This window comes from Lissotriton vulgaris, chromosome 5, assembly GCF_964263255.1.
Source record: "Lissotriton vulgaris chromosome 5, aLisVul1.2, whole genome shotgun sequence".
NCBI lineage: Eukaryota > Metazoa > Chordata > Amphibia > Caudata > Salamandridae > Lissotriton > Lissotriton vulgaris.
The window spans coordinates 301,270,993-301,295,435 of NC_141693.1; the positions used below are offsets into that span (position 1 = coordinate 301,270,993).

The 24,443-nt window shown below is 49.6% G+C and overlaps 1 protein-coding gene across 27 annotated transcripts in view; it reads right to left on the reverse strand.

The window, feature by feature from the left end:
- LOC147710773 (cyclin-dependent kinase 11B-like) overlaps positions 1–24,443 on the reverse strand; it is a 431,002-nt gene that overhangs the window by 43,518 nt on the left and 363,041 nt on the right. For all 27 annotated transcript variants that reach the window (XM_086921509.1, XM_086921517.1, XM_086921516.1 and 24 more), the window contains 2 exons: positions 23,632–23,780; positions 23,232–23,421 (listed from right to left, as the gene is read on the reverse strand). In XM_086921509.1, the coding sequence (XP_086777635.1) occupies positions 23,232–23,421; positions 23,632–23,780 (339 nt within the window). The remainder of the gene's footprint in view (positions 1–23,231; positions 23,422–23,631; positions 23,781–24,443) is intronic.

Here is a 24,443-nt window from a genome sequence, read left to right on the forward strand (position 1 = left end):
CACCATTCGCGAGAGTGCCAGGCACTGAAAGTCATAGAAGGGAAGAGCAGAGCACAGCTACTGCGAAACAACCCTGCAAGCAAATATGACATCCACCCTGGGGGCAGAATAGCATGTGAAAAATGTCACAACAGACGAAGAGGCCTGCAACCACAGTCTATAAAGAGAGAAGGACAACAAGGCAAGAACAGAAGAGTAACAACAAATTACCCAAAGACAACACCAGCAAGGAGAGGCGCATCCCCTATAAAGAGCTAAGGGCCGAGGCACAGCCAAGAGACCCCAACTCAGAGGACTGTAGAGAAGTCAGAAATGTCAAGCAATGAAAAGGAAGAAGAGCATGAGTAGGCCCCACACTGGAAGACCAGGGTGCAGGGAGGCAGAAGTATCCATGAACCCACCAATCAATCATCAGAAAGGAAGGAGTGGATCAAACAAACAGAACGAAGCATCCCACTAGGGAGGAAGTGAAAGAGGGCACTCGCAGAAGACAAAGCACCCGGAGGCAGGCGAGTGCAGAAGACTAAGCTGAAGGTCCTCCAGAAAGGGGAGGACATGAAGGAATCTGCGGCTAGAATCGTCTCTACCAGATACATCGTTACTGAAGGTAAGCAACTCGTACATCTGAGAGAGACTACTAGCCGCAGACTTCCTTAACATAGAATAGATACCCTAGCCATACCCAGAATGGAGGAGGGCCTGCGAGAGAGACTCCCAGTAGGAAGAAACACAGGGCCCCAGCAGGTGATGTGTAATGGGGACCAAAGGGTGTCCCAGCCCCCCACCAAGCAGAAGGAAGCAAGGACAAGGCGAAGGGAGGCCAGGACACCCGCACGCCCAGCCAAGGTACCAGGAAGAGCCGCCAGAAAGCCCCAGAGGGACAGACAACTGCAGAGGAGTACAGAGGAAGAAAAGAAATCACCCCAAAACTCCAAGGAGAAAAGGTAGAAATGGAGGCAAAGCCCTCCACAGGAAAACACACAGTGAAGGGGACAGCTGAACCGGCCACAACCTCGAGTCAGCAGACAAGGCAGGAACGGCTCCACAGTCAAGAAAGGCAGGCATGAGAAGAAAGACGTAGTCTTGCAAGGCTCTAGCAGAAGAGGCAGGAGCACAAGGGCCCACACCAAGGCCCCCGGCCGTGGACCAGAAAGAGCAGGCGTGCGCAGCCAGCCACTGGCAAGTACCATGAAGGCGAGCACCCAGACCAAGCCGAGCGCAAGACGAAGGCAAAGGCAAGGGAAATCCAGAACAAGCCCTAAAATGAGACCGCTCCGGACATAAACCGACCCATGAAAAAAGGTGGGACCAGCCAGAAGAGAAGAGGAGAAATATGCAGGACGGACTAAAGCCGTCAACCAGAACACAGGAAAATACCAGGAAATCCAATCCCCCTGGAACACCAGATAGAGGACCAGGCCGAAAGGCCGGACAAAAAAGGGCGCAACCACCACAGCACAACGCCGCAGACGGCATGCCAAAGCTGGTCAAGCGATGCAGCGGATACTGAGAATGCCAGAATTTGGACCAGTGCAAGCTACGCCCAGACAAAGATCAAAGAAACGGCACCAGTGGTATACAGCGACGCCAGGAAAGGCGAGGACCCGCAAAAGCGAGTCCACACCCTCCCAGCGTAGGTCAGAGCTATACAACAGCTACAAGTACCCCACTTAGGGTATGACACGTCCCAAAGAAAGGAAAATGCTACTTACCAGTATGCATCTGTTTTTGGCATGTAGAGCTGCAGAATTGTACACTTAGCATTAGATCGCCACCTGGTGTTGGGCTCGGATGATTGCAGGTTGTTGTTGTCTTGGAAGAAGTCTTTGTAGAAACGAGATAGGTGACTCCTCCCTTGGACAATACTCCACATGGGCATCGGCTCCATCCTTAGATTGTTTTTCGCCATGATGGGAAACGATGGCGTTAGTATAAGTAAAGAAAAAAGGATGTCCTTGCGTGTGTATCTAAGGAAGATGAAAAACTGGAACGGATACAAGTCCCGGGAAGGCGTGTACAACTCTGCAACGCTACATGCCAAGAACAGATGCATACTGTTAAATAGCACTTTCCATTCGAGGCATATGAGCTGCAGATTGTACACTTAGCATTGATTGTACAGCAGTGTCTCCCCTAGCGGTGGTCCCTTGTATCCGTTGCAGTTGTTTGAAAGAGTTTTAAGAACAGCTTGGCCTACTGCAGCTTGCTGCTAGGCTTGCACAGCAACATAGTAGTGTTTAGCGAAGGTGTGTGTTGTAGACCATGTTGCTGCTTTGCATAAGTCTTCTAAGGGGATGTTCCCTATGAAAGCCATGGAGGCTCCTGGCTTGCGTGTGGAGTGCGCTCTAGGAGGAACTGTTAATGTACGTTTCGCTTTTTGATAGCAGACTTGTATACATTTTACAATCCACCTTGCAATTCCACCCTTAGAGATGGGGTTGCCTTTAGGAGGTGGAGAGAAAGATACAAATAATTACTTTGTATTTCGAAAAGATTTAGTCCTATCTATATAGTACAGAAGAACTCTTTCAACGTCTAGGGTATGTAGAGCTCTTTCTGCTATAGAGTCCGAGTTTTGGAAAAACACCGGTAACTCTACAGATTGGTTTAAATGAAAAGGAGTAATCACTTTTGGAAGGAATTTAGGATTAGTTCTTAGAACAACTTTGTTACGATGGAGTTGCAAGAAAGGTTCTTGTATAGTGAACGCTTGTATCTCACTTACTGTTCTAAGAGGTGATAGCAATAAGGAAAGCTGTTTTCCATGTGAGGAATTGCAGTTCACATTTGTGTAGAGGTTCAAAAGGGGGTCCCTTGAGCCTTGTAAGAACCACGTTAAGGTTCCACACTGGAGAAGGTGGTAACCTAGGTGGAATGATTCTTTTTAATCCTTCTATAAATGCTTTAATTGCAGGTACTCTAAAAAGAGACAGATGTTGTCTGTTTTGTAAGTATGCCGCAATTGCTGCTAGGTGCAGGCGTATGGATGAATATGCCAAGTTACACCTTTGTAAATGTAGAAGGTAGCAAATTATATTTTGGATAGAAGCATACAGGGGATCAATTTGATTATTATTGCAGTAAATGGCAAATCTTTTCCATTTAGCAGGGTAACAAGCTCTGGTAGTAGGTCTCCTGGCCGCTTTAATGATGTTCATACAGTCTGGTGGTAGGTTAAGATAACCAAACTCTAAGACTTAAGGAGCCAGATCGCTAAATTCAGTTGTTTTGGGTCTGGGTGTCTGATTTCTCCATGGTTCTGTGTTAACAGGGAGGGTGTGAGCTGTAGCCTTTGATGTGGAACCAGAGAGAGATCCTGCAGTGTGGTAAACCATGGTTGGCGTGCCCATATGGGAGCTACCAGGATTAGTTTGAGAGACTGTTGTCTGAGCTTGCGCACTACAAATGGAATCAGTGAGAGAGGCGGAAAAGCGTATGCAAATCTGCCTGACCAGTTCATCCATATCGCATTGCCCTTGGACAATGGGTGTGGAAACCTGGCGGCGAAGGTTGGGCATTTTGCATTTTCGTGGGTGGCAAACAGATCTATGTGTGGATGGCCCCACCTCTGGAAGAAAGGCTGAAGAACTTGTGGATGTAGTTCCCGTTTGTGAATGTGTTGTGACTGCAGACTTAACAGATCTGCTATCTGATTGTGAACTCCTGGAAGGTGTTCTGCAAACAGATGTATATTTTGAGGAATGGCCCATCTACAAATGTTCTGTGCAAGCTGGGACAGTTGCAGAGAGTGCGCCCCCCTGTTTTTGTATATAGTACATGGCTGTCATATTGTCTGTCTGGTTTAGGACAGCCTTGTTTTGTACTTGTAGTTGAAAAGTTTTGAGTGCTAGGAATATGGCTAGCAGTTCTAGATGGTTGATATGGAACAGTTTTTGTTGATTGTTCCATTGACCTTGAGTTGTATGATGTAAGAGATGGGCTCCCCATCCTGTGAGAGATGCGTCTGTTGTGAGCACTAACTGTGGAACAGGTTCGAGGAACGGCCGTCCCTTTGTCAAGTTTTTGGTGTTCCACCACTGCAGAGCGCGATGCGTGCGGCTGTCCACCAACACCAGGTCTGTTAGTTGACCTTGAGCCAGGTTCCACTGTTGTGCTAGGCAATCTTGTAACTGGCACATTTGCAATCTTGCGTGTGGTACTATGAAGATGCAAGATGCCATCATGCCTATTAGTCTCATGAACACTCTGGCTTGTAGAGATTGTTGTTGTTGGAAGACTGTGACTAAGGCTTGAATGCTCTGTATCCTTGCTGGACTGGGATACACTAGAGCTGTAGATGTGTCTATTGTAGCCCAAAGATATTGGTGTACATGAGAAGGCTGCAGGTGTGACTTGGTGTAGTTGATCGTGAACCCCAAGTTGTGCAACGTTTGAAATGTTTGATGTGTGTGTTGGACACATTGTTTGAATGACTTTGCTTTTATGATGGTGGTTGGATCATGCTTCGGGACACTCAAAAGCCTCAGGAAGGTATTGAAGTTCTTACCGATTAAAGCCCATCAAACCCTGGTGCATGCACTAGTCACATCTAAGATGGACTATGGCAACCTTCTCTATTTAGGGACTTTGGAGAAGAATCTGAGCCGCTTACAGGTCTTACAGAACGCTGCTGCCCGACTAGTGCTCAGACTACCCAGAAGAGCTGCCTCTACAGCGGCTTTCCGGTCCCTCACTGGCTTCCGGTTAGAAGCAGGGTAGATTTTAAAGCACTATGTACTTGCCATCGGATTATCAATGGGAGGTCTCCCCTCCCTCTGAAAGGACTGCTGACACCTTACGAGCCGTCCCGCTCCCTTAGATCTTCCGGCACGGGGCTCCTGTCCATTCCCAAGGTGTCCAAAGCACGGATGGGCGGCAGATCCTTTAGGTACCTGGCAGCATCTAGATGGAACAAACTACCCATGGCGTTGCGCCTAGAACCATCAGAATCACTTTTCAGAGCTAAGCTCAAAACTGTACTATTCACCCAGTAAGTTATTTCGCTCCGGTAGTTTCCAGTAAGCATCAGCTCCTCGCCGCTGTGCGTCACCAAGCGCTTTACAAAACCCCCTAAATGATCCAGTCGTCTAGATAAGGGAAGACAAGTATCTGCTGCCTTCTGAGATGTGCTGCTACTACTGCTAAGCACTTTGTGAACACACGTGGTGGTGTTGTTACCCCAAATGGAAGGACTTTGAACTGTTAGTTTAGTCCTTGTATTACAAATCAAAGTTACTTTCTGTGAGCAGGGTGTATAGGAATGTGAAAGTAGGCGTCCTTTAGGTCTAGAGTTGAAAGGAAATCGCCTTGTTGCAGTAGTGGGAGCACTTGTTGCAGAGTGATTATATGAAAATGATCTGATTGTATGTACTGATTGAGGGGCCTGAGGTCGAGAATTGTAATGGAGTTCCAGACAGACAGGAACTGTGGGACCCCCGGGGATGGCGGAGAAGCCAGTAGAGGGACCAACCGCGAGCTGCGGAAAAGAGGGTCCGAGGATTGAGGCTGCGGGGACGGCGAGGATACCTCCCTGGAAGACGCCGGTGAAAAAAGCAACAATGCGGCGTCCCTTCTTCGGAAAGGAAAAGAACTCTAGCGACAAATCAAGGACCAGACGCCGGAACAGGGGCGTGGAGTCCGCCACAGACGCCGGCTCGATGTCAATCGGCGCCAGAGTGGACATTGGCGGCGGCGAGTCGACAACCACCACCACGTGCTCCCTAGGAGAATGGGGCGGGATCATAGCTGGTTCGGCTAAGGAACAGCACCGAAAAGGCTCTGGCTCTACCTCACACGGAGCAGCCGCCTGCATAGAGGGCCGAGAGGGACTCGGGAAAGCACCCCAGGCCCCGGACTCCACCCACGGCACCGCCGGGGAAGAAAACTTCGGTGCCGAAACGGTGCCGGCTCTTCCCCTGGCGAGGCAGCCGCACGTTCAGAGGGCCGAGGAGAACTCTGGGTCAAGCCCCCAGTCCCGGCGACCTCCTGCAATGCCACAGGGAGCCCCGTAGGGATTTGCGGCGAGGTAGGGACGCCATGTGTCGAAGAGGGGAGCCCCGAAGGACTACACCTCGACAACACCACCCTCCTACAACCTGAAGCCGAATCCTTCGGCGCCAGGGCCGAAGCCGCCGGTGACTCCGCGGAAGGCCCCACCCGAGGCAAGGGATCCGCAGACGTCCCAGGAGGTGGAGGAGGGGGCCAAATAAGCCTGCAAAGCCGCAGCATAGGTTGTCATTTGGGCCCTAGTCGCCCCGATGCCAGGAAATGGCAGGTAATGTGGCGACAGAGGAGGGAGCACGTCCCGAGGGGAACCTGCGCCCTCTGCCAAACGAGGACAAGGTCTCTGAGACAAGCTGCGAAGGACGATGTCGCAGTCGGAATCGGCGGTTCCTGGCTTCCGAGGTAGGGGACGGATGCTGGGACGACACCGAACTGGACAAGCGGGCCGACAGCAATTTCATCAGGCGCTCCCGCCGTGACTTCGGTTTGAGGTGCTGACAGGTGTCGCAGTCCGCCGAGTCATGGTGCTCGCCCAAACACCACATACAAATTGGGTGAGGGTCCGTCACCGACATCTGACGTGCACAAGAGGTACACGTCTTGAAGCCCGAAGGCATTCGCACACTGTTCCTCAACGCAAAGCGTGAAAAAGAAGGCATGAAAACAGGCCAGGACACGGTCCGTAAAAGAGAAAAAACTGACGTTGGCGCGCCGGGGTGGGGCTTATGTGACCTTGCTATAGTCACGCCCGCGGATGACGTCAGGGCGGAGTCACGTGGTACCGCCCCCCCCGGCGTGCAGAGATGCTATGGCAAAGAAAAAATTTGCGGATCCAGTCTCACGCCTGGGGATAATTCTACGTTAAGGAATCTGCGGCTAGTAGTCTATCAGATGTTTTTGATTGTCTGACCACAGAGTGATGTGTTTTGTTGGCAATGGGCACTCCAACCAGTTAAAGATGCGTCTGCTGTCAGTACAGTCTGTGGAATCGGGTCTATGAAGGACCGTCCTTTTCATAAGTTTTGATGGTTTTATCACTGCATAGAGCAAGGACTGCGGCCGTCTACCAACACTAAATCAGTTAATTGACCCTGTGACTGATTCCACTGACGTGCTAGACATTCTTGTGGAGGACGCATGTGAAGCCTTGCATGAGGTACGATTGCAATGCAAGATGCCATCATTCCCAGCAGTTGCATGACAAATCTGGCTGGTAATGTTTGATTGGGTTAAAATTCTAGTACTGTGGACTGAATAATGTGAATCCTGGCAACATTGGGAGAGGCTAGAGCTTTGAGAGTGTTGAGGGAAGCTCCCAGATAAGACTGCACTTGAGCAGGGCACAGGTGAGAGTTTCGTGCATTGATTGTGAAACCCAACTGTTGAAGTAGGTGTACTGTTGCATGAGTGTGTAGTGTACAGTACTGGTAAGTGCCAGCCTTGATAAGCCAGTCGTCTAGGTAAGGGAAGACATGTATATATTTGTCTGCTGAAATGAGCGGCTACTACTGCAAGACATTTGGTGAACACTCTGGGGGCCGTGGTGACGCCAAATGGAAGTACCTTGAACTGATAATGTCTGCCTGCTATCACAAATCTGACGTATTTGCGATGAGCCGGATGAATTGGAATGTGAAAGTAGACATCTTTTAGATCCAGAGTAGACATAAAGTCGCCCTGCTGTAAAAGGGGAAGTACTTGTTGAAGAGTTGTGTGAAAGTGTTCTGACAGTATGTATTTGTTTAACTCTCACATCTAGAATATCGCTTAAGGAGCCGTCCTTTTTGAGAATCAGAAAGTAAAAAGAATAAACCCCTGACCCTTGGAACTGAAGCAGGCCTGGTTCTATAGACCCTTTGACTAATAAAGATTGCACTTGTGCTGGTGGTCTGGTGATAATTTGTGATATCGAGGTGGAATGTTTGAAGGATTGTTGGTAAGCTCCAGGCAATAACCATGTTGGATAATTCTAAGCACCCATTTATCGTTTGTTATTGATTCCAAAGTGGGGAGAAAGTCTTGAAGTCTTCTTCAGACAGGTGTGGAATAGTCGGAGGGAAGTGTGGGGAAGTCGCTGTTTATTTGGGGAAGGGGAATTGTAGGGTGTAGCGTTTTTACCTCTCCCCTTGGAACTATTTCCCCTATAACCTTCTCTGGAAAAATCCTCTTGTAAAAGAGGATTGGGAATTACCCTTGTAGGAGGAACTATAATAATTGCTCCATTTCATCCCAGTGGGCCCTATCGTATTTTGCTAGGAGGTCTTGGGAATTAGCATTACTCTAATGATTGGCTGCTAGCGCAGCTATACGTTTCCCAGAAGCATCAATAAGCTTAGACTCTTTATCTGGGGGAGGAGCATTAGCTACTACCAACGAGTCAAGTGATAACTGACCTTTAATGAAAATAGGATCTGTTGGGGAAGATTTGTATTTTTTAATCTACTCTGGGAGTGAGGATTCTACCACATACCGGATCTTTAAAAATGTCTTGTGTGTGCCTCAACATACTCTTGAGCATAAGAAGTGTCTGACTGGACATCTGTGTTCCTACAGTGTCAAAGAGAAAGTCTTCCGCTAAGGATTCTTTATGGCGCTCCACCCCATGTTATTGTGGGGCTCTAGCAATGAGCTCTTGATATGACAACTTGTCATCAGGTAGAGATGGCCTGGCAGGGTAAAGATCTGGGTCTGTATCCTGTGGAGGATCAATTGTATAATCCGTCCAAGGATGTACTGGTAACTGTACGTTGTCGTCGTCATCATCAGTATCACCTGCATCAGGGTGAGGTAGAAGAGACTGACTAGGTGTAATGTGTAAAGGATCAAGCTGTGGTGGAGAGGGAGGAGGAGATGGTAGTGTATGGAATTACTAGTACCCACATTGTTATTCTTCAATGGAATTTTATAAGACTGTTGACATCAGGAAGCTTACGCTTGGATGGCGGTTTAGCGTGAATATGCCCTGTGTCAGGATGAATATAGAGTTCTTTCAGTTTTGGATCCGACTTAGGTACAACAGCACCTATATTTGGATCCAGCTGCATTATGGGCATCTCTTTAGTTCTCAGCACTCAAGGTTTCGGAGTAGAGCTGGAATGTCCTTTCGGCACTTAAGATTTCGATTCTGAGGAAAGTTTCCTCGGTTTTGGCATTGACTGTTTCGGCTACAAACCGATTTTATGCTTAAAAACCGAAGGTTTTGGCTCGGAAGTGGGTCTTGGCTGACTTGATCCCAAGCCGGAAAACTTATCAAGAGTGTTTTGGTGCCAAGCCGGAAGGCGGAGCGCCGGAAACCTCTTCTCAGTGCCGGACCTTGGCCTGGAGGCAGAGGTGGCACTGAAGCCTTAGATTTTTTAGGATACGTCCCCTTGTCCCTGCGGCACATAGTCGTCCTTGAGGAGTCAGATGCAGCTCAGGCTTGTTCTTCTTCGGCCGCTGAGACCTCCTCTTGCTCGGAGTCTACGTGGAAGAGTTCTGGTGTATCACCTAACTGCTGCATCTCTTGGCGTCAAGCACGACGATCACAGAGTTTTCTTCTATCTGAAGGATCGGCACGCGTCGCAGTTTTGTCCTCTGTGCTTTTGAGACAAGCACAAGTTACATACCTGATGCAAGTCCGTACATGGATATTTCACGTCGCACAGGGGGCAAAATGTGAATGGAATCTGTTACACCGAAAAGGAGCCGGACAGACGTGGTTAGGCCAGTATGCAACCCACAAATCTTCCGATCGAAATGGAGATTTTTTGATGATCAAGTCAAAACGTGGAGAAAGGGAAACGCATTTGAGAATAATACTGTCGAGGGTAGAGTGGATTGAGCACCGAAACACTCCTAATACATCTACCCACAGGTCACCTGTTCGTAAAAGGGGCTGCAGGAATACACAACCCAAATGCGATCAAACTAATACTAGAAAGGGGGGCAACGTATTACCTACCCATCCTTCAAGTTCACATGAGCAAGCGGGTAAAATTAGTTCTGTGGCTCCTAATGATGGTCAGATGGAGCAACTATTTAACTTGTTTTCTGCCAAAATTGAAAGTTATATTAAACCCCTGGCAGAAAAACTAAGATAGCCTGGCTAGAGAGGTTAGAGAGGTCAGCTAAAAAATCTATGATAGCCACGGAAGAATGTAGGCCTACTAACACTTCGCAGTAACATTTAAAGCAGAGGCCCAATGCAATGGGGGGGATACACCCACAGTGGCAGCTAATACTCAAAACACCAGTGGACATAAAAATCAAATTATAGTGGAACCCAGTAGTGGTAAGATAACCCCCGTAGTAACACGTAGTAGCACTATTAATTTACCGCCCGCCTGTGCTCCGTACGTTGCAGTTCTAACGAATGTCCCACCTTTGAACCTCAACATAAATATTAATCTTAAAAACAAAACAATATCCTGGCTTAACCGCCAATGTGGGGTTCCTGTAATCTATTCCGATAAGATCCTTACTACTAGGAGGGTCAATTGGATAGGAAATCGCAATAAAAGCTTCAAGGGTGACTGCATTATTATCAATTTAAAAACCTCCCATTTTGCTACCACCTCCCTGATAAGAGCAACATCGTTATCCCAAACCGAACATGGTATTACATTATGCCCTTTAGGTTTTTTTCTATAGCCATCTAATGAGCCACCCACACAAAGAAGTAAATAGAGGCCCTTTTTTCCCCCGCTGGACCCCCTGATTTACGTCCAATTTTGTGGTACCTACTTTAAATCGATTTCAAGCTTTGAGTACCCTAGATTCCAAGGATTGACATACACTGGACCGCTTAACTATGGAAATACCAGTGTCCGTCGGTTCTGATGAAACAGGGGGGGCAAAACTAAGTGATCGGGGGATCGCGAATGTAGACACTCCACGCAACGATATTAACCCTAGGGGTGGTGACTCATTGGAGTTAAGGGCGGTGGATGTTCCAATAGGAGATCGTATAGGTGCGAACACTGTCACTAATGGTAAAAAAGGGCTATCCATTGTTAGCTGGAACATTGCCGGTCTGACTTCTAAAGGGGAGACACTTGGCTAGATTGATTTTATTAACTCACATGATATTATCTGTTTCCAAGTAACCTGGTGTACGGATTTGGTCAGTTAGGATGGTTTTGTGTCCTACAATCTATTAGCGTTGGGCTCTGTATCAGGAAGAGCAAAGGAGGTCTTCTGACTCTGGTTTCCATAAACCATTCTTTAACGGTGGAGAGATATTTGAATGTGGGGGCACATAGTCCGATTCTTTGGTTGCACGAGAGGCATGCCCGAAATTTTCTTTTAATTAATTTCTATAACAATATATTTTATAACACCCGGCACCAGGTGGTGAAGGATCTTCAGGTCGCAATAGAGGATATGAATGATTACATGCTTGTATAGCGCATGGCTACCAGAGGGCATCCCAGCGCTTTAGACCAGACACGAATCACCGCTCATGAAAAAGAAAGGCCTTCAACCACTTCCTGAAGGCAAGATGGTTAGATTCCAGCCGGATAAAGTCTGGGAGCTGATTCCACAATTTGGCTGCGTGAAATGAAAAACGTCGGCCACCCATATGCATCAGTTTGACCCTGGGCACTATCAGCAAGTTTTTGTGGTTCGATCTGAGAGATCGAAGGATATGATGGTGAAGAAACATGGGACGTAGAAGGGCCGGGCCATTGTCCATGGATGACTTGTGAACCATAGGTGAAGTAGTGTGGCTCACTGGTTAGAGGCGGCAGACCCGAGAGCAGAGGACGGCCCGGGACCAGGGTTCGATTCCCGGCGCGGCAGGTTTCTGGACCAGGGTCAGCGGACTCGATAATTCTCTCGCCTCGGTGCCCACTCTGATCAGCGATCACACTCGGCAACTCTGGGCATTAGCTTGCCTCATCTTCACTAACGGCCCCACCAGACCGCCGGGGATGCCTGGTCTCACCCTGGAGATACCCATTAAGGGACCATCTCTCAGGGAAGCCAGGAAGGGTTTCGCAGCGGTCGAAGCGCCTTGGGACCCTACGGGTAAGTAGTGCGCTATATAAATGCCTATACATTTACATACATTTACATTTACATACGAACAAGTTACTTACCTTCGGTAACGATATATCTGTAAGAAACATTAGTTAGTATTAGATTCCTTACCTTAGAATAACCCCAGGCGTCAGTCTGGATCCGGAAACGTTTGCGTAGCAGTACCCCTGCGCGTCGGTAGGTGTCGTCTGCAGGCGTCCCCTGCGGCTCCGCGTCCGTCGTCGGCGTCGTGATGACGTCGCTGGAGTATATAGACTCCGCCTCCGCGCACTGACGTCAGTTCTTTGTACACAGCTCTTCCGCGCCAGAACACGCAGAGCCGTGTGAGAACCAACACTGGTGCCATTTTGAAACTAGGGCCCTGAAAGGGATGTCCTTAACCCTAGGTATCAGTTCGCAGAACGGGGAGGATGGGTGGGTTCGGTAAGGAATCTAATACTAACTAATGTTTCTTACAGATATATCGTTACCGAAGGTAAGTAACTTGTTCATCTGAAAGAAACACGTTAGTATTAGATTCCTTACCTTAGAATAGATACCCCAGCAATACCAACCCCGGTGGTGGGTCTGCGAACCAATACATTCCTACACCAGAAAGTCCTGGAGGACAGAACGGCCAAAGAAGCCATCCCTCCGGACTTGACTGTCCAGGCAGTAGTGCCTCGCAAAGGTGTGCAGCGAGGCCCACGTGGCCGCCTGGCAAATGTCCTGCAAGGGGACTCCCCGGCCCAGGGCAGTAGTAGCCGCCGTGGCCCGAGTGGAATGGGCCCTCAGCCCAACAGGAGGCTCCTTCCGAGCCAAAGAGTAGCACGCTTTGATGCACAGAACGACCCACCGAGAGATGGTCCGTTTATGTACCGCCCGTCCCTTCTTCGCACCCACGTAGCCAACAAACAGCTGGTCATCCACCCGGAACTGGCGTGTGCGATCCATATAAAATGAAAGCGCACGTTTTGGGTCCAGACCATGGAGCCGCTCTTCATCCTTTGAAGGATGCGGAGGCGGGAAGAAGGAGGGGAGGGTGATGGACTGCCCGATGTGAAAAGCAGAAACTACTTTGGGCAGGAAAGAAGGTCTAGTCCTTAGAACCACCTTGTCAGGATGAATGGACAGGAAAGGAGGTTGGACAGAAAGAGCCTGGAGCTCACTCACTCTCCTGGCAGAGGTGATGGCAACCAGGAAAGCCGTCTTTAAAGTCAGGAGACGGAGAGGACAAGAATGAAGGGGCTCAAAGGGAGCACACATCAAAAAGGTAAGAACCAGGTTCAAGTCCCACTGAGGCATCACAAACGGAACAGGTGGATACATGTGTGTGATGCCCTTCAGGAATCTCGTTACGATTGGGGACTTGAACAAAGAAGGCTGATCAGGAAGCCTTAGAAAGGCTGAAAGGGCCGAAAGGTAGCCCTTGATAGTGCCCAGAGCAGAGCCCTGCTGGGCAAGAGAGAGAAGAAAAAGAAGAACCTCGGAAAGAGGGGCAGAAAGAGGATCCACAGCCTTTGCTGTGCACCATGCCACAAATCTGTTCCACCGACAGGCGTATACCGACTTTGTGGAGGGACGCCTGGCTGCCAGAATTACATCACAGACTTCAGGAGGCAAGTCAAATGGCCTCAACTGCCGTCGCTCAATCTCCAAGCATGGAGTTGGAGACTGGACAGGTTCGGGTGGAGGACCGTCCCCTGCTGCTGCGACAGAAGGTCCTCCTGAAGAGGCAGGCGGATCGGGGGACCGACTGACATGCTGAGTAGCTCGGGATACCAGTACCTTCGAGCCCAGTCCGGAGCCACAAGGATAACTTGGGCCCGGCCGCGCCTGATCTTCTTCAGCACTCTGGGCAGAAGTGGTATAGGCGGAAAGGCGTATAACAGACCGCAACTCCACTCGCGCCGAAAGGCGTCGCCGTGCGAGTGCAGTCTTGGAAACTCCAACGCGCAGAACTGATGACATTGCGCGTTCTCTTCTGTGGCGAATAGATCTAACCAAGACTCTCCCCATTGCAGAAAGAGGCCTTGCGCCACGTCCGAGTTCAGACGCCATTCGTGATCCATCGCGCACCGACGGCTGAGTTCGTCCGCCCTAGCGTTCAGAGAACCTGCCAGGTGTTGAACCGTCAAAGTCACGCCCTGACGTTCCAGCCACTGCCAGAGGTGCAGAGCCTCCTGGCAAAGGGTCCACGACCCCACCCCGCCCTGTTTGTTGCAGTACCACATGGCGGTGGTGTTGTCCGTGAACACCTGCACCACACTCCCGTTGACAAATGGGAGGAATGCCTTCAGTGCTAGACGAATCGCCCGTAACTCCAGCAGATTTATATGGAGCCGGGACTCCGCCGGAGACCAGATGCCTCTGATCTCTGCCTCTCCCAAGTGGCCTCCCCAGCCCTGGAGGGACGCGTCCGTCACAACAACGTGCTCCGGTTGGGGAAGGGAGAGGGATCTGCCTCTGACCAAATCGCGGTCCGTAAGCCACCACTGCAGTTGTCTCGCAGTGCCCTCCGAGATCAAGACGTGGTCGGACAGGTTGCCCTGATGCTGGGCCCACTGAAACTTCAGGTCCCACTGCAGGGCCCGCATCCGCCACCGGGCGTGATGCACCAGAAGGATGCAGGAAGCCATCAGCCCCAGCAGCCGCAGCGTCAACCTGACCGAAACCCGGGATAGCGGCTGAAAGATGGGAATCAAAGCCTGTATATCCCGGACCCGCTGTTCCGGAGGATAAACCCGAAACTGCGCCGAGTCCAGAACCGCTCCGATGAAAAGGAGCTTTTGAGAGGGACACAGGTGTGATTTCAGCACATTGATGGAGAACCCCAGGTCGTGCAAGAGGTCTGCCGTCATCTGAAGGTGGTGGACGACTGTCTGGGGCGAGCCCGCCTTCAACAACCAGTCGTCTAGGTATGGGAAGACTGAAACCCCTAACCTGCGCAGATGGGCTGCGACCACCGCCAACACCTTTGTGAACACCCGTGGGGCGCTGGTAAGGCCGAAGGGGAGCACGATAAACTGAAAGTGCTCCTGGCCTACCGTGAACCGCAGGTAACGCCGGTGGGCCGGCAGGACGGGGATGTGAAAATACGCATCCTGCAAGTCCAACGCTACCATCCAGTCTTGCGGGTCTAGAGCAGCCAAGACCTGAGCTAATGTCAACATCTTGAACTTCTCCTTCCGGAGGAAGCAGTTGACGTTCCGTAGATCCAAGATAGGACGTAGGCCCCCTTTGTCCTTCTTGGGCACCAGAAAGTAGGGGGAATAGCAACCACGCCCTACTTTTGGCCTAGGAACGCGCTCGATGGCCCCCTTGGCCAAGAGGGCCGTAACTTCCTCCTGCAGAAGTGTCAAGTGGTCCCCCGACACACGGTGGTTCTGCGGTGGCATGGCTGGAGGAGTGGTCTCGAAGGGGACGGAGTAGCCCCTTCGGACGAGTTGCAGCACCCACCTGTCCGATGTGATCGTGCGTCAGCGGGCGTGGTGATGGCGAACCCTGCCACCCACTGGCGTCACATGGGCCTGAAAGCACGGACTAGGAGGATTTGGAGGCAGATGCTGCGGGGGGAGGTTTGGCCTGACCCCGCCGTTGACCCCGACCGCCTCCACGGCCGTTTCCACGGCCGCCACCGCGTTGAAAAGATTGTTGCGGCGCGTGGCTGGCAGCACGTGTGGGGACGCCCCTTCCTTGGCCACGAAAGGAGCGAAACGAACCCGTTTGCTGGCGCTGGGTCGAGAGACCCAAGGACTTGGCCGTGACCCTGGAGTCTTTGAAGCGTTCCAGCGCGTGGTCCGCCTTGTCACCAAACAGGCGACAGCCATCAAACGGCATGTCCATCAAGGCATTCTGGACATCTGCCGAAAAGTTGGCGGATCTCAGCCAGGCGTGGTGACGAATCGCCACCGTCGTGAACATAGCTCTGCCCAGCGAGTCGGTCGTATCAAGACCACACTGTATGGAATATTTTGCTGCATCTCGGCCCTCAGCCACAGCCTTGCCGAGCTTCGCCCGCACCTCCATGGGGCATTCTGGCAGCAGTTCCGCGACCGTATCCCACACAGAGTGGGTGTAGCGGCCCAAGAGGCAAGCGGTGTTGCAAGACCGCAGTCCCAAACTCAGGGACGAGAAGACCTTCTTGCCATACTGGTCATACCTCTTAGATTCCCGGTCGGGCGGGGCCGACGGGAATGCGGTCTGGGAAGTCGAGGCCTGGATCACCAGACACTCAGGGGTGGGATGGGTGGACAGGAACTTGGGGTCGTCCGGACACGGACGGTGGCGTCTGGCCACGTTCCGATCAACAGGCGAACCTGAAGAGGGCCTGGACCACGTGCCCAACAGAACGTCTGACAAGGCTTCGTTAAACGGCAGCAGTGGCTCCTGTGGGCATGACTGCGGTTTGAAGACCTCAGTGAGGATGTTAGGCCTCACGGCCGCGACGGGGAGCTCAAGGTGTAAGGCCTTGGCAGCCCTCATCAACACCACTGAATAAGCAGCTCCCTCCTTCGATGCCACGGAAGGAGGAGAGACAAAGCCAGGGTTAGGAGAGTCGTCCAGACCACTGGCATCCCCCAAATCACCTGTCCAGTCCACGTCATACTGACACTCACGTGACAGAGGGTCCTCAGACCCCTCCCAACCTTCCCCGTACTCTTCATCATCTCCATATTCGGAGTCAACGATGTAGACCGGCTCCTCGGGGTTCACAGGCCCCATCGGCGTCGAGCCCGGCGTCGAGCGACGTCGGTCCGACTCCGCGTCCGGATTCGGGGAGGGTATGGGGACGACGCCGCCCGGAGCCGGCACCGGAGCCCCGGCGCCGACCAGAGAACCGGCGCCGCGCGGGGACGGCGTCGGGGGCAACCCCGATGGAATAGGCGCCAGAGCGGCCGGCAGACCACCCGGCGTCGACCCCGAAGGTCCTTGCGGCGCCGGGGTCGGAGCCGTCGGCGGCACCGGGGCCGGAGCACCCGATGGCGTCGAGTCAGGGACACCCGAACCGCCAGGGCCCCCAGACGGTAGCACTGGGCCCGAAGGCGCCGCAGGCCCCGTCGGAGAAGTGAGCGCCCTCATGGCCATGAGGAACGCCTCAATCTCCTCAGGCGTCGCACCTTGCCCAGGGACCGGAGGGTATGGAGCAGGCCGCGCCGGCAACTCTCGCGGAGCCGCGGGGTTAGGGTCACGATGACGACGCCCCGACTTCTTGTGTTTCTTACCTGAAGAGCCCGACGAATGGTGACGACTTCCGGAGCGCCTGGCGCGGCTCCGAGACCGCTCCCTCGAACGCTCCCTGGACCTCCGGCCGGACCGGGACCGCTCCCGACGCGGGGCCGACACCCGGAGCTCGAGTAGCTTGCGGGACCGCTCTCGTCTAGCCTTATTAGTCAGAGCCCGGCAATCGACGCAGGCGTCCACGTCGTGGTCGGGGCCCAGGCACCGGAGGCAGAGTCGGTGATGGTCCGTGACCGATATCGTGCGGTCACAACCGTCACAATTCTTTAAACCGGGCATCCTACCAGGCACCAAAAAGATATAGAAAGTTGACAAAACTTGGTCAAAAGACCGGAGTACTGCTCTTCGGATCTGCGCTTACTGGCGTGGAAAAAAGAAGAACTGACGTCAGCGCGCGGAGGCGGCGTCTATATACTCCAGCGACGTCATCACGGCGCCGAACCGCAGGGGACGCCTGCAGACGACGCCTACCGACGCGCAGGGGTACTGCTACGCAAAAGTTTCCGGATCCAGACTGACGCCTGGGGTTATTCTAAGGTAAGGAATCTAATACTAACGTGTTTCTTTCAGATACATGGCCTTGAACCGGACCCTCTCCTGCACCGGCAGCCAGGGCAGAGCTTGCAGTGCCGCCTTTGCAGAACTACGTTTAGGGACATCCATAAGTAGTCGGGCCGCACAGTTCTGGACAGACTAAGATTTTAATAGTGCCTAATGGTGCACCCAGATAAACCGCATTCGAATAGTCCAAACGAGATATAATAAGTGTCTGGACAAGGAGGCGTCTAGCCTTGGGGGGGTAGGGGGGGGGGGGGGGGGAGTAGGGCCAGGACGTTCCTTAGCGATCTAAGCAGACCATAACAAGTAGCTGCAACTTTGCGTGCCTGTACTTGAAAACCCAAACTAGGGTCCAGCCAAACACCCAAGCTCTTAATTTGGTTTTTAGGGGCGGAAGGGGGCCCAGGCCCTCCGGCCACCAAGGATCTAGATTGATGGGAGCCTTGTACCCTAGCATCATGATTTCGGTCTTTGCCCCATTCATGGTTAGGAAGGAGGAGTCCATCCATGCCAGAACCTTAGTAAGACAAGGAGATAGATTATTTATCTCTGTCTCAGCTACGTCAGCGCGTGAGAGGGAAACAACCAACTGCGTATCGTCGGCGTAGGTGACCAACTGAACTCCCCAGGGGGAGAACCACGTCAGCCAGAGGCCTCATGTAGATATTAAACATGGTGGGGCTCAATGAAGAACCCTGGGGAACGCCATATTGCAGGGGAATCTGTTTAGAGGTTGCTTCATCCTCAAACACGGCGAAGGTTCTGTCAGCAAGAAAAGACTGGACCCATTTAAGGGCAGCCCCACTGACTCCTACCTCCCTCAAGCGCTGGATCATGAGCAGATGGTTGACCTATCGAAGGCTGCGCTGAGGTCCAACAGGACCACTGCAGTGCAGCCTCCTGCGGCAACAATTTTTCTAGCTTCCTCGACCACGGCAACCAAAGCAGTCTCCGTACCCTGCCTACTTCTAAAACCCGTCTGGGTGGGGTGCAGAGCTTCGTTGGTCTCAATGAACGAGGATAATACAGAATTTAAATATTTCTCTGCGATTTTACCCAGCCCCGGCAGCAAGGATATAGGGCGATAATTTGACCAGTCTTCTGGGTCTAGACTTGTTTTTTTTAGTAGTGCCTTGACTTTAGCCTGCTTCCACAGAGGAGGAACCAGACCCGCTGTCAGTGAAGAGTTGATGACATCCCTAATGACTGAGGAAACAGTCGCAGAGGCCAACTTAAGAACAGATCGGGGTGCGACATCTGAAGGGGAACCAGATTTAAGGTTCCCAAGAAGCCTTTCTACTGTGACTAAGTCAAGCAAGGGAAAGGACTCCAGCATAGCAGGGAGTACGGGGGTTGCTGCTGGAGAATTGATTTCCATAAGGTGGAAAGATGATTACTGAGGTTAATGTTATGTTTGATTTAATTTGGGTAGGAGATATTAATATTTCAACTTCTGTTATGTCCACCCAAAAGGTTTGTGGGGTTCAAAGCAACTTAGGAGTGGACGACCTACACTTCCCTCACAAGCTGTACGGGGAGACACTTAATAAACTTATGGCAGACCACGACCTTGAACTCCTGCAATATGTAAATGATGATCACGGTCATGTTATCCCTACTTTTACGGGCAGGAATTCAAACTCCATCATTGACCATGTTGCAGTATCATCTAACATTCTACCTTATTGTATGGCCCCAAGGATCGAAGAGACCACACTGAGTGATCACAATTGTATTATTTTAGAAACAGTCATCTGGGAGGGTAGGCCTCCACCCATTATGAGAACTTTGGAAAACATTGAACCACACAGACCTAATGGGACGAGACTGAGATGGAGAGGTGAAAAATCTCAAGCCGTTCTATCAACTATTGTTAAAAAGAGCTTCCGGGAAATCAATGTTATTCTTAACAATGAGAGTGACCCAGAGTGTATTTTAGAAAATTTTAGTGATATCAATAGATCTATTAATGGAATTTTCACTAGACTTGGCAATGGGTCAACCAGTCACAAAAAAAAGAGGCTGGTTTGATCATACCTGCACTGCTATGCATATTGTGCTGAAGCAGGCATTAGCATCTAGACCAAGGATTCAGAAAGTGGTAACCCAGCTGAGATCGGATTACAAAATAGCACTTAAGCGTAGGAACGGAGAAATGCAACAGGGGGCCTGGGAAAAACTGACACAGGCCGCGGAAATTTCTAACTGTGCCCTTTTTTGGGCTGTGGTGAATTCCCCCTTCCTTAAAGATGATTCGATCCCTGTGCCCACGTCCAATGTTTCTAGTGAGGACTGGGTTTCCCATTTCTACGCCATATTTAAAACCGATTATCCCTACGCAGCCAACCTTAGTTCTTGGCCTATCGTGCCTCTAGAAATTACCGTAGCAGAAGTAGAACAAGGGATTAATGATAGTAAGGGAGGGAAGGCCCAGGGGCCTGAAGGGGTCTCCATAGATGTTTATAAAGCATCTCCGTTATTGTGGAGCCCTCTACTAACAATCGTATTTAATGCAGCTGTGAGTAGTAGAGTCCCACCGACTTGGGGAGAATCCACTATTATCCAGATTCACAAGAAGGGAGATGGGACGGTAATTTTTAGCATCCGATCTATCTCCCTATTAGACTCTTCGGTCAAAATCATGAGCAGGATAATGTTAGTAAGGTTAGAGGAATGAGCGGAGGGAAATGGGATCCTGGCCAGCACCCAATATGGTTTTAGAAAGGGGCATGGAACCCTTGATCAATGCATAAATCTAGAATTACTAATTGGGAAATACACCCAGGCCAAACAGTGCTCTTTATATCTCTGCTTTGCAGACTTAAGTAGCGCCTTCGATTTGGTGGACCATCTCACCCTATGGGCAACGCTGTTAGAGCTTGGGGCCCCAGAAGGTATAATCATCTTAGCCCGGCTTTATGAAAATTTGCAAGCAAGCGTTCGCTATGGGGGAAGAGGGGAGTGTACCCCAAAATTCAGCGTTCGGACTGGCATTAGACAAGGTTGTGTCCTTGCCCCCCTGCTTTTTACTCTTTTTATCAATGAAATTAATGCAGTTTTAAAACAGGTTAGCGCTGATGCACCTCAGGTGAAGGGGTTGGAGGTACCGGTATTGCTCTATGCGGACGATGCTGTGTTAACTATCTAGGACCCCTATTGGCCTCCAACGTTTAATTGACCGATTTTCTGCCTTTATCAAGGATAGGAATTGCTCATCGACAAGAAAAAAACACACACCATGATTTGTGGGCAGGCACGCAGGAGGCCCCATACTTTTTTTTGTAGACGGGGAGAGATTGTCTCAAGTTGATACATTTTGCTACTTAGGAAACACCTTCGCCAGGGATAAATCTTGGTCGCAAAAACTGACCAACGTTCGCGCTAAGATGGCCAAAAGCGCATTTGGAGTTTTTAGATTCGCGGCCAAGCTAGGTGACAGACTCATCAGTGACATGATGCAGATTTATCAATCAAGATGTGTGTCCATCGCCTTATACGGGGCAGGGGTTTGGGGGTTATAGTTCTGACAGCTGTTTGCAAACCGAGGAAAATACCTTCCTCAAAAAATTACTTTGTTTGCCAACCCCTGCCCCCACAGATTTAATACACAGGGAATTAGGGATTCACTATTTGTCCGATCTGATATCCCTAAGGCCCCTTATGATCTGGCGATCTATTTGGCTAAAGGAGGAGACAGCCTTTAACAGACTTGTAGTCGAGGACTGTCTCTCACTGGACAATCATCTCAGGATTCCCTGGTTAAAATACCTTGTACATAGTTTTCAGGAAATCTTTGATGTAAATATCTTGGCCGATCCCTGCGCTGCTGCCAACATGCCTAAAAATGAGTTGAAGCTAACCTTCTCTTATAGAGCAAGGAAAAGGATGTACATCAACGGTTCACTGTCCACCTGTTTGTTCTATAACAAATATATAGATTAGGAGGGTTTCCAATTATATCTAACTCATGTGACCAGACCTTCACACAGATTTCTTCTTACAAGGCTCAGGCTGGTACACCATCTGGTGGCCTTCCCGCAATCTAACAAGCACCCGGCAGGCCCTTGCCCATGTGATGGTCTATCCAAGCAAAGCACACTGCACTTTCTCTTTATTTGTAATCTCTATATGAATTTGCGCATTGTATACCTTAAGCCTCTGTTTATCAAATATGGAGTATGTTGTGTTAACGATGGAATGAAGTTGATTTTTAATGCGTCAAACCCTGATGTTTGCTTTTTTACCGCAACTTTTTATGTAAGTCAATCAGTGTTAGGAAGAGTATGATCTTTTAATCTATGTGTACTATACTGATTATTCCTGCATCGTTGTTCATCTATGTGTGTTTTATGTGCTTTTATGATCATTTTTGTATATGTACCGAATAAAGCTTCATGAACTGAGCACCGAGGGGAACCTGAGGGAGTGCAGGAAAACACGTCCGGACTCGATGTCAGAAAAAAACAAAATGAAACCGTCTGGTGTACGTGCGCTTTATAAGCTATTTAAACATAACATAACAATGGAGTTGATGCCCATGCGCACTATCACCGAAAGGAGGAGTCACCTTACCTTGTGACTGGAAAGACTTATTCGAAGAAAAACAACGTGCAAACATACGGACCCAACACTAGATGGCAGGATCAACAGATCACATGCCTCGAACATTCTCTCAGCAACACAAATTTCTAAGCACAATAAAGTATTTAAATAGGCAATGGAAATTCCATCAGAAGAAACGATTGATGCATTCAAGGGCATGACATATCCTTGCTGTTCAGACAAGTCATGCTGGACCACGAGAAATAGGAAGGCACAGGTTAGCATGACATACTTGCTAGCGCAATAGTTTATCGACTGGCAGCAGCAGTTATTTTTCTTAGGAAGTAGAGAAATCCACAGATTGAGAAACCATGGAAAGACAAGACAACGACATTCACAAAATTATCTCCACAACTACCAAAAATGGTGTAAATGCGGCATGTGCCACACGCAACAACCCTAAATAAATATCCTGGCTGGAGCATCTCTTGAAAATTGGGAAACCCACACTCCAGGAATGTAAAAAAGAATCCACTAAGGAACATCTTTTAAACATTATACCTCTTTCGGCAGCACTTCTGAAAATCAAAAGTATGCAATGTAATAAAAGGCAAAATGATTCACTAACAATAATGTCCAGCTATTATTCACTAATCTTTAATATTACAATCCGTAACAGAGATCATGGTAGAGAATATAATGGAATGAGAATTTAATGCTCCAGTAACATAGGTACATTACTTGCTCCAACATAGTACTGGCTATTTCGAATAATAGCTGGTCTTTATTTTTTGCAGAGAAGGATATTTCTCTTAATCTTTCTCCAACTCAACAATTTAGCTCTGTGTTGAAATCGGGCAAACAATCTTCTAAATTCTTGACCTTACCAATTGACTGTAGCCAAGCCCGCCCTCTGGAGGCCGAGGGCTTGTTCCACGCTTCACCCGCTGCTGTTCACTCTTTGCAGGCCACGTGGGAAACATGGATGGCTCAATTGGCTTGGGAGACTCTTTGAAGTACTCATGCTTTATGCCATCCTCTGCAGTGATTCGTCTTGCTGGACAGTAAGTCAGGAACCTAGAGAGTGTAAAAGATCAGTGAAAGTTGAAACTGAGAGAAACAACATCTAAATTAAAATCAAATATGAAGTGGTTGGTCCATAATCTCTAATGTGGTTGCACATTAGAATTCCTGAAGCAGGACAAGGACAGTATAGGTCTAATTTAATCCATAGAGCAGGACCACAACTTCCTGAGATGAAATGTAGAATGCCCATCAGTTTCTTACTTGTTCATGAGATCAAATCCTTGGTCTGACAGCAATGCTCCAAACCGTTTGCGAAGGTTGTTGTAGGGATACTCTGTGAAGGTCATCTTCTTGATAGCAGGCAGCTCGTTATAGCCTGGCCAAATCTTCTCACTCGGGGTACCCAAGTCCTACAGAAATAGCCAAACAAAAGCATAAAGGATTTAGAAAGGCAAACACATAGCAAAAGTTTATTTAGAATGTAGAATTCACTTTACTAGTACATCAATGTTAAAAAAGTTGTTGCTGTGGCGGACGCAGGTCGATCATGTAGTAGTTGTCATAAGCAACTTTGACTTAGTTGATGGTAGCTTCGTCAACAGTTTCTTCATTGTCTATGATAGCACCGCCATTGTTTTAGTAAGTAAGTTAGGTACCTTTCTTAATGGCACTAGAGGCTTTGATCTTGGTCTGCGCACTTGATATATCAGCTTTCTTACGCTGTTGATGACACCTCTTAAGATGGACATTGGTCGCTTGAGAGCTTCCCTTCCAAATGTCTTTAAAACTTTCTTTCTAGGCTTCTTGTAGATGTTTTAGAGCGATGTTTCAATAAATGGCTTTCTGGGTAGTCTCTTTTCTGTACTTTCTTAAACATCACTGAGTTACCTTTACTCTATTCCCATTGCCCGTGATCTTTTAAAGGCAGATAAGCAACATTTCGTCTGTATCCTTCAGTCTTTGAGAAAAAAGTTTGGCAGATCTTGCAGTCTGTTGCTTTACAGGATGGATGTAAGCAGTAAATACACTCTTTGTGGGGACCCTCAGGATGAAGTCTCATCATTGCACATATA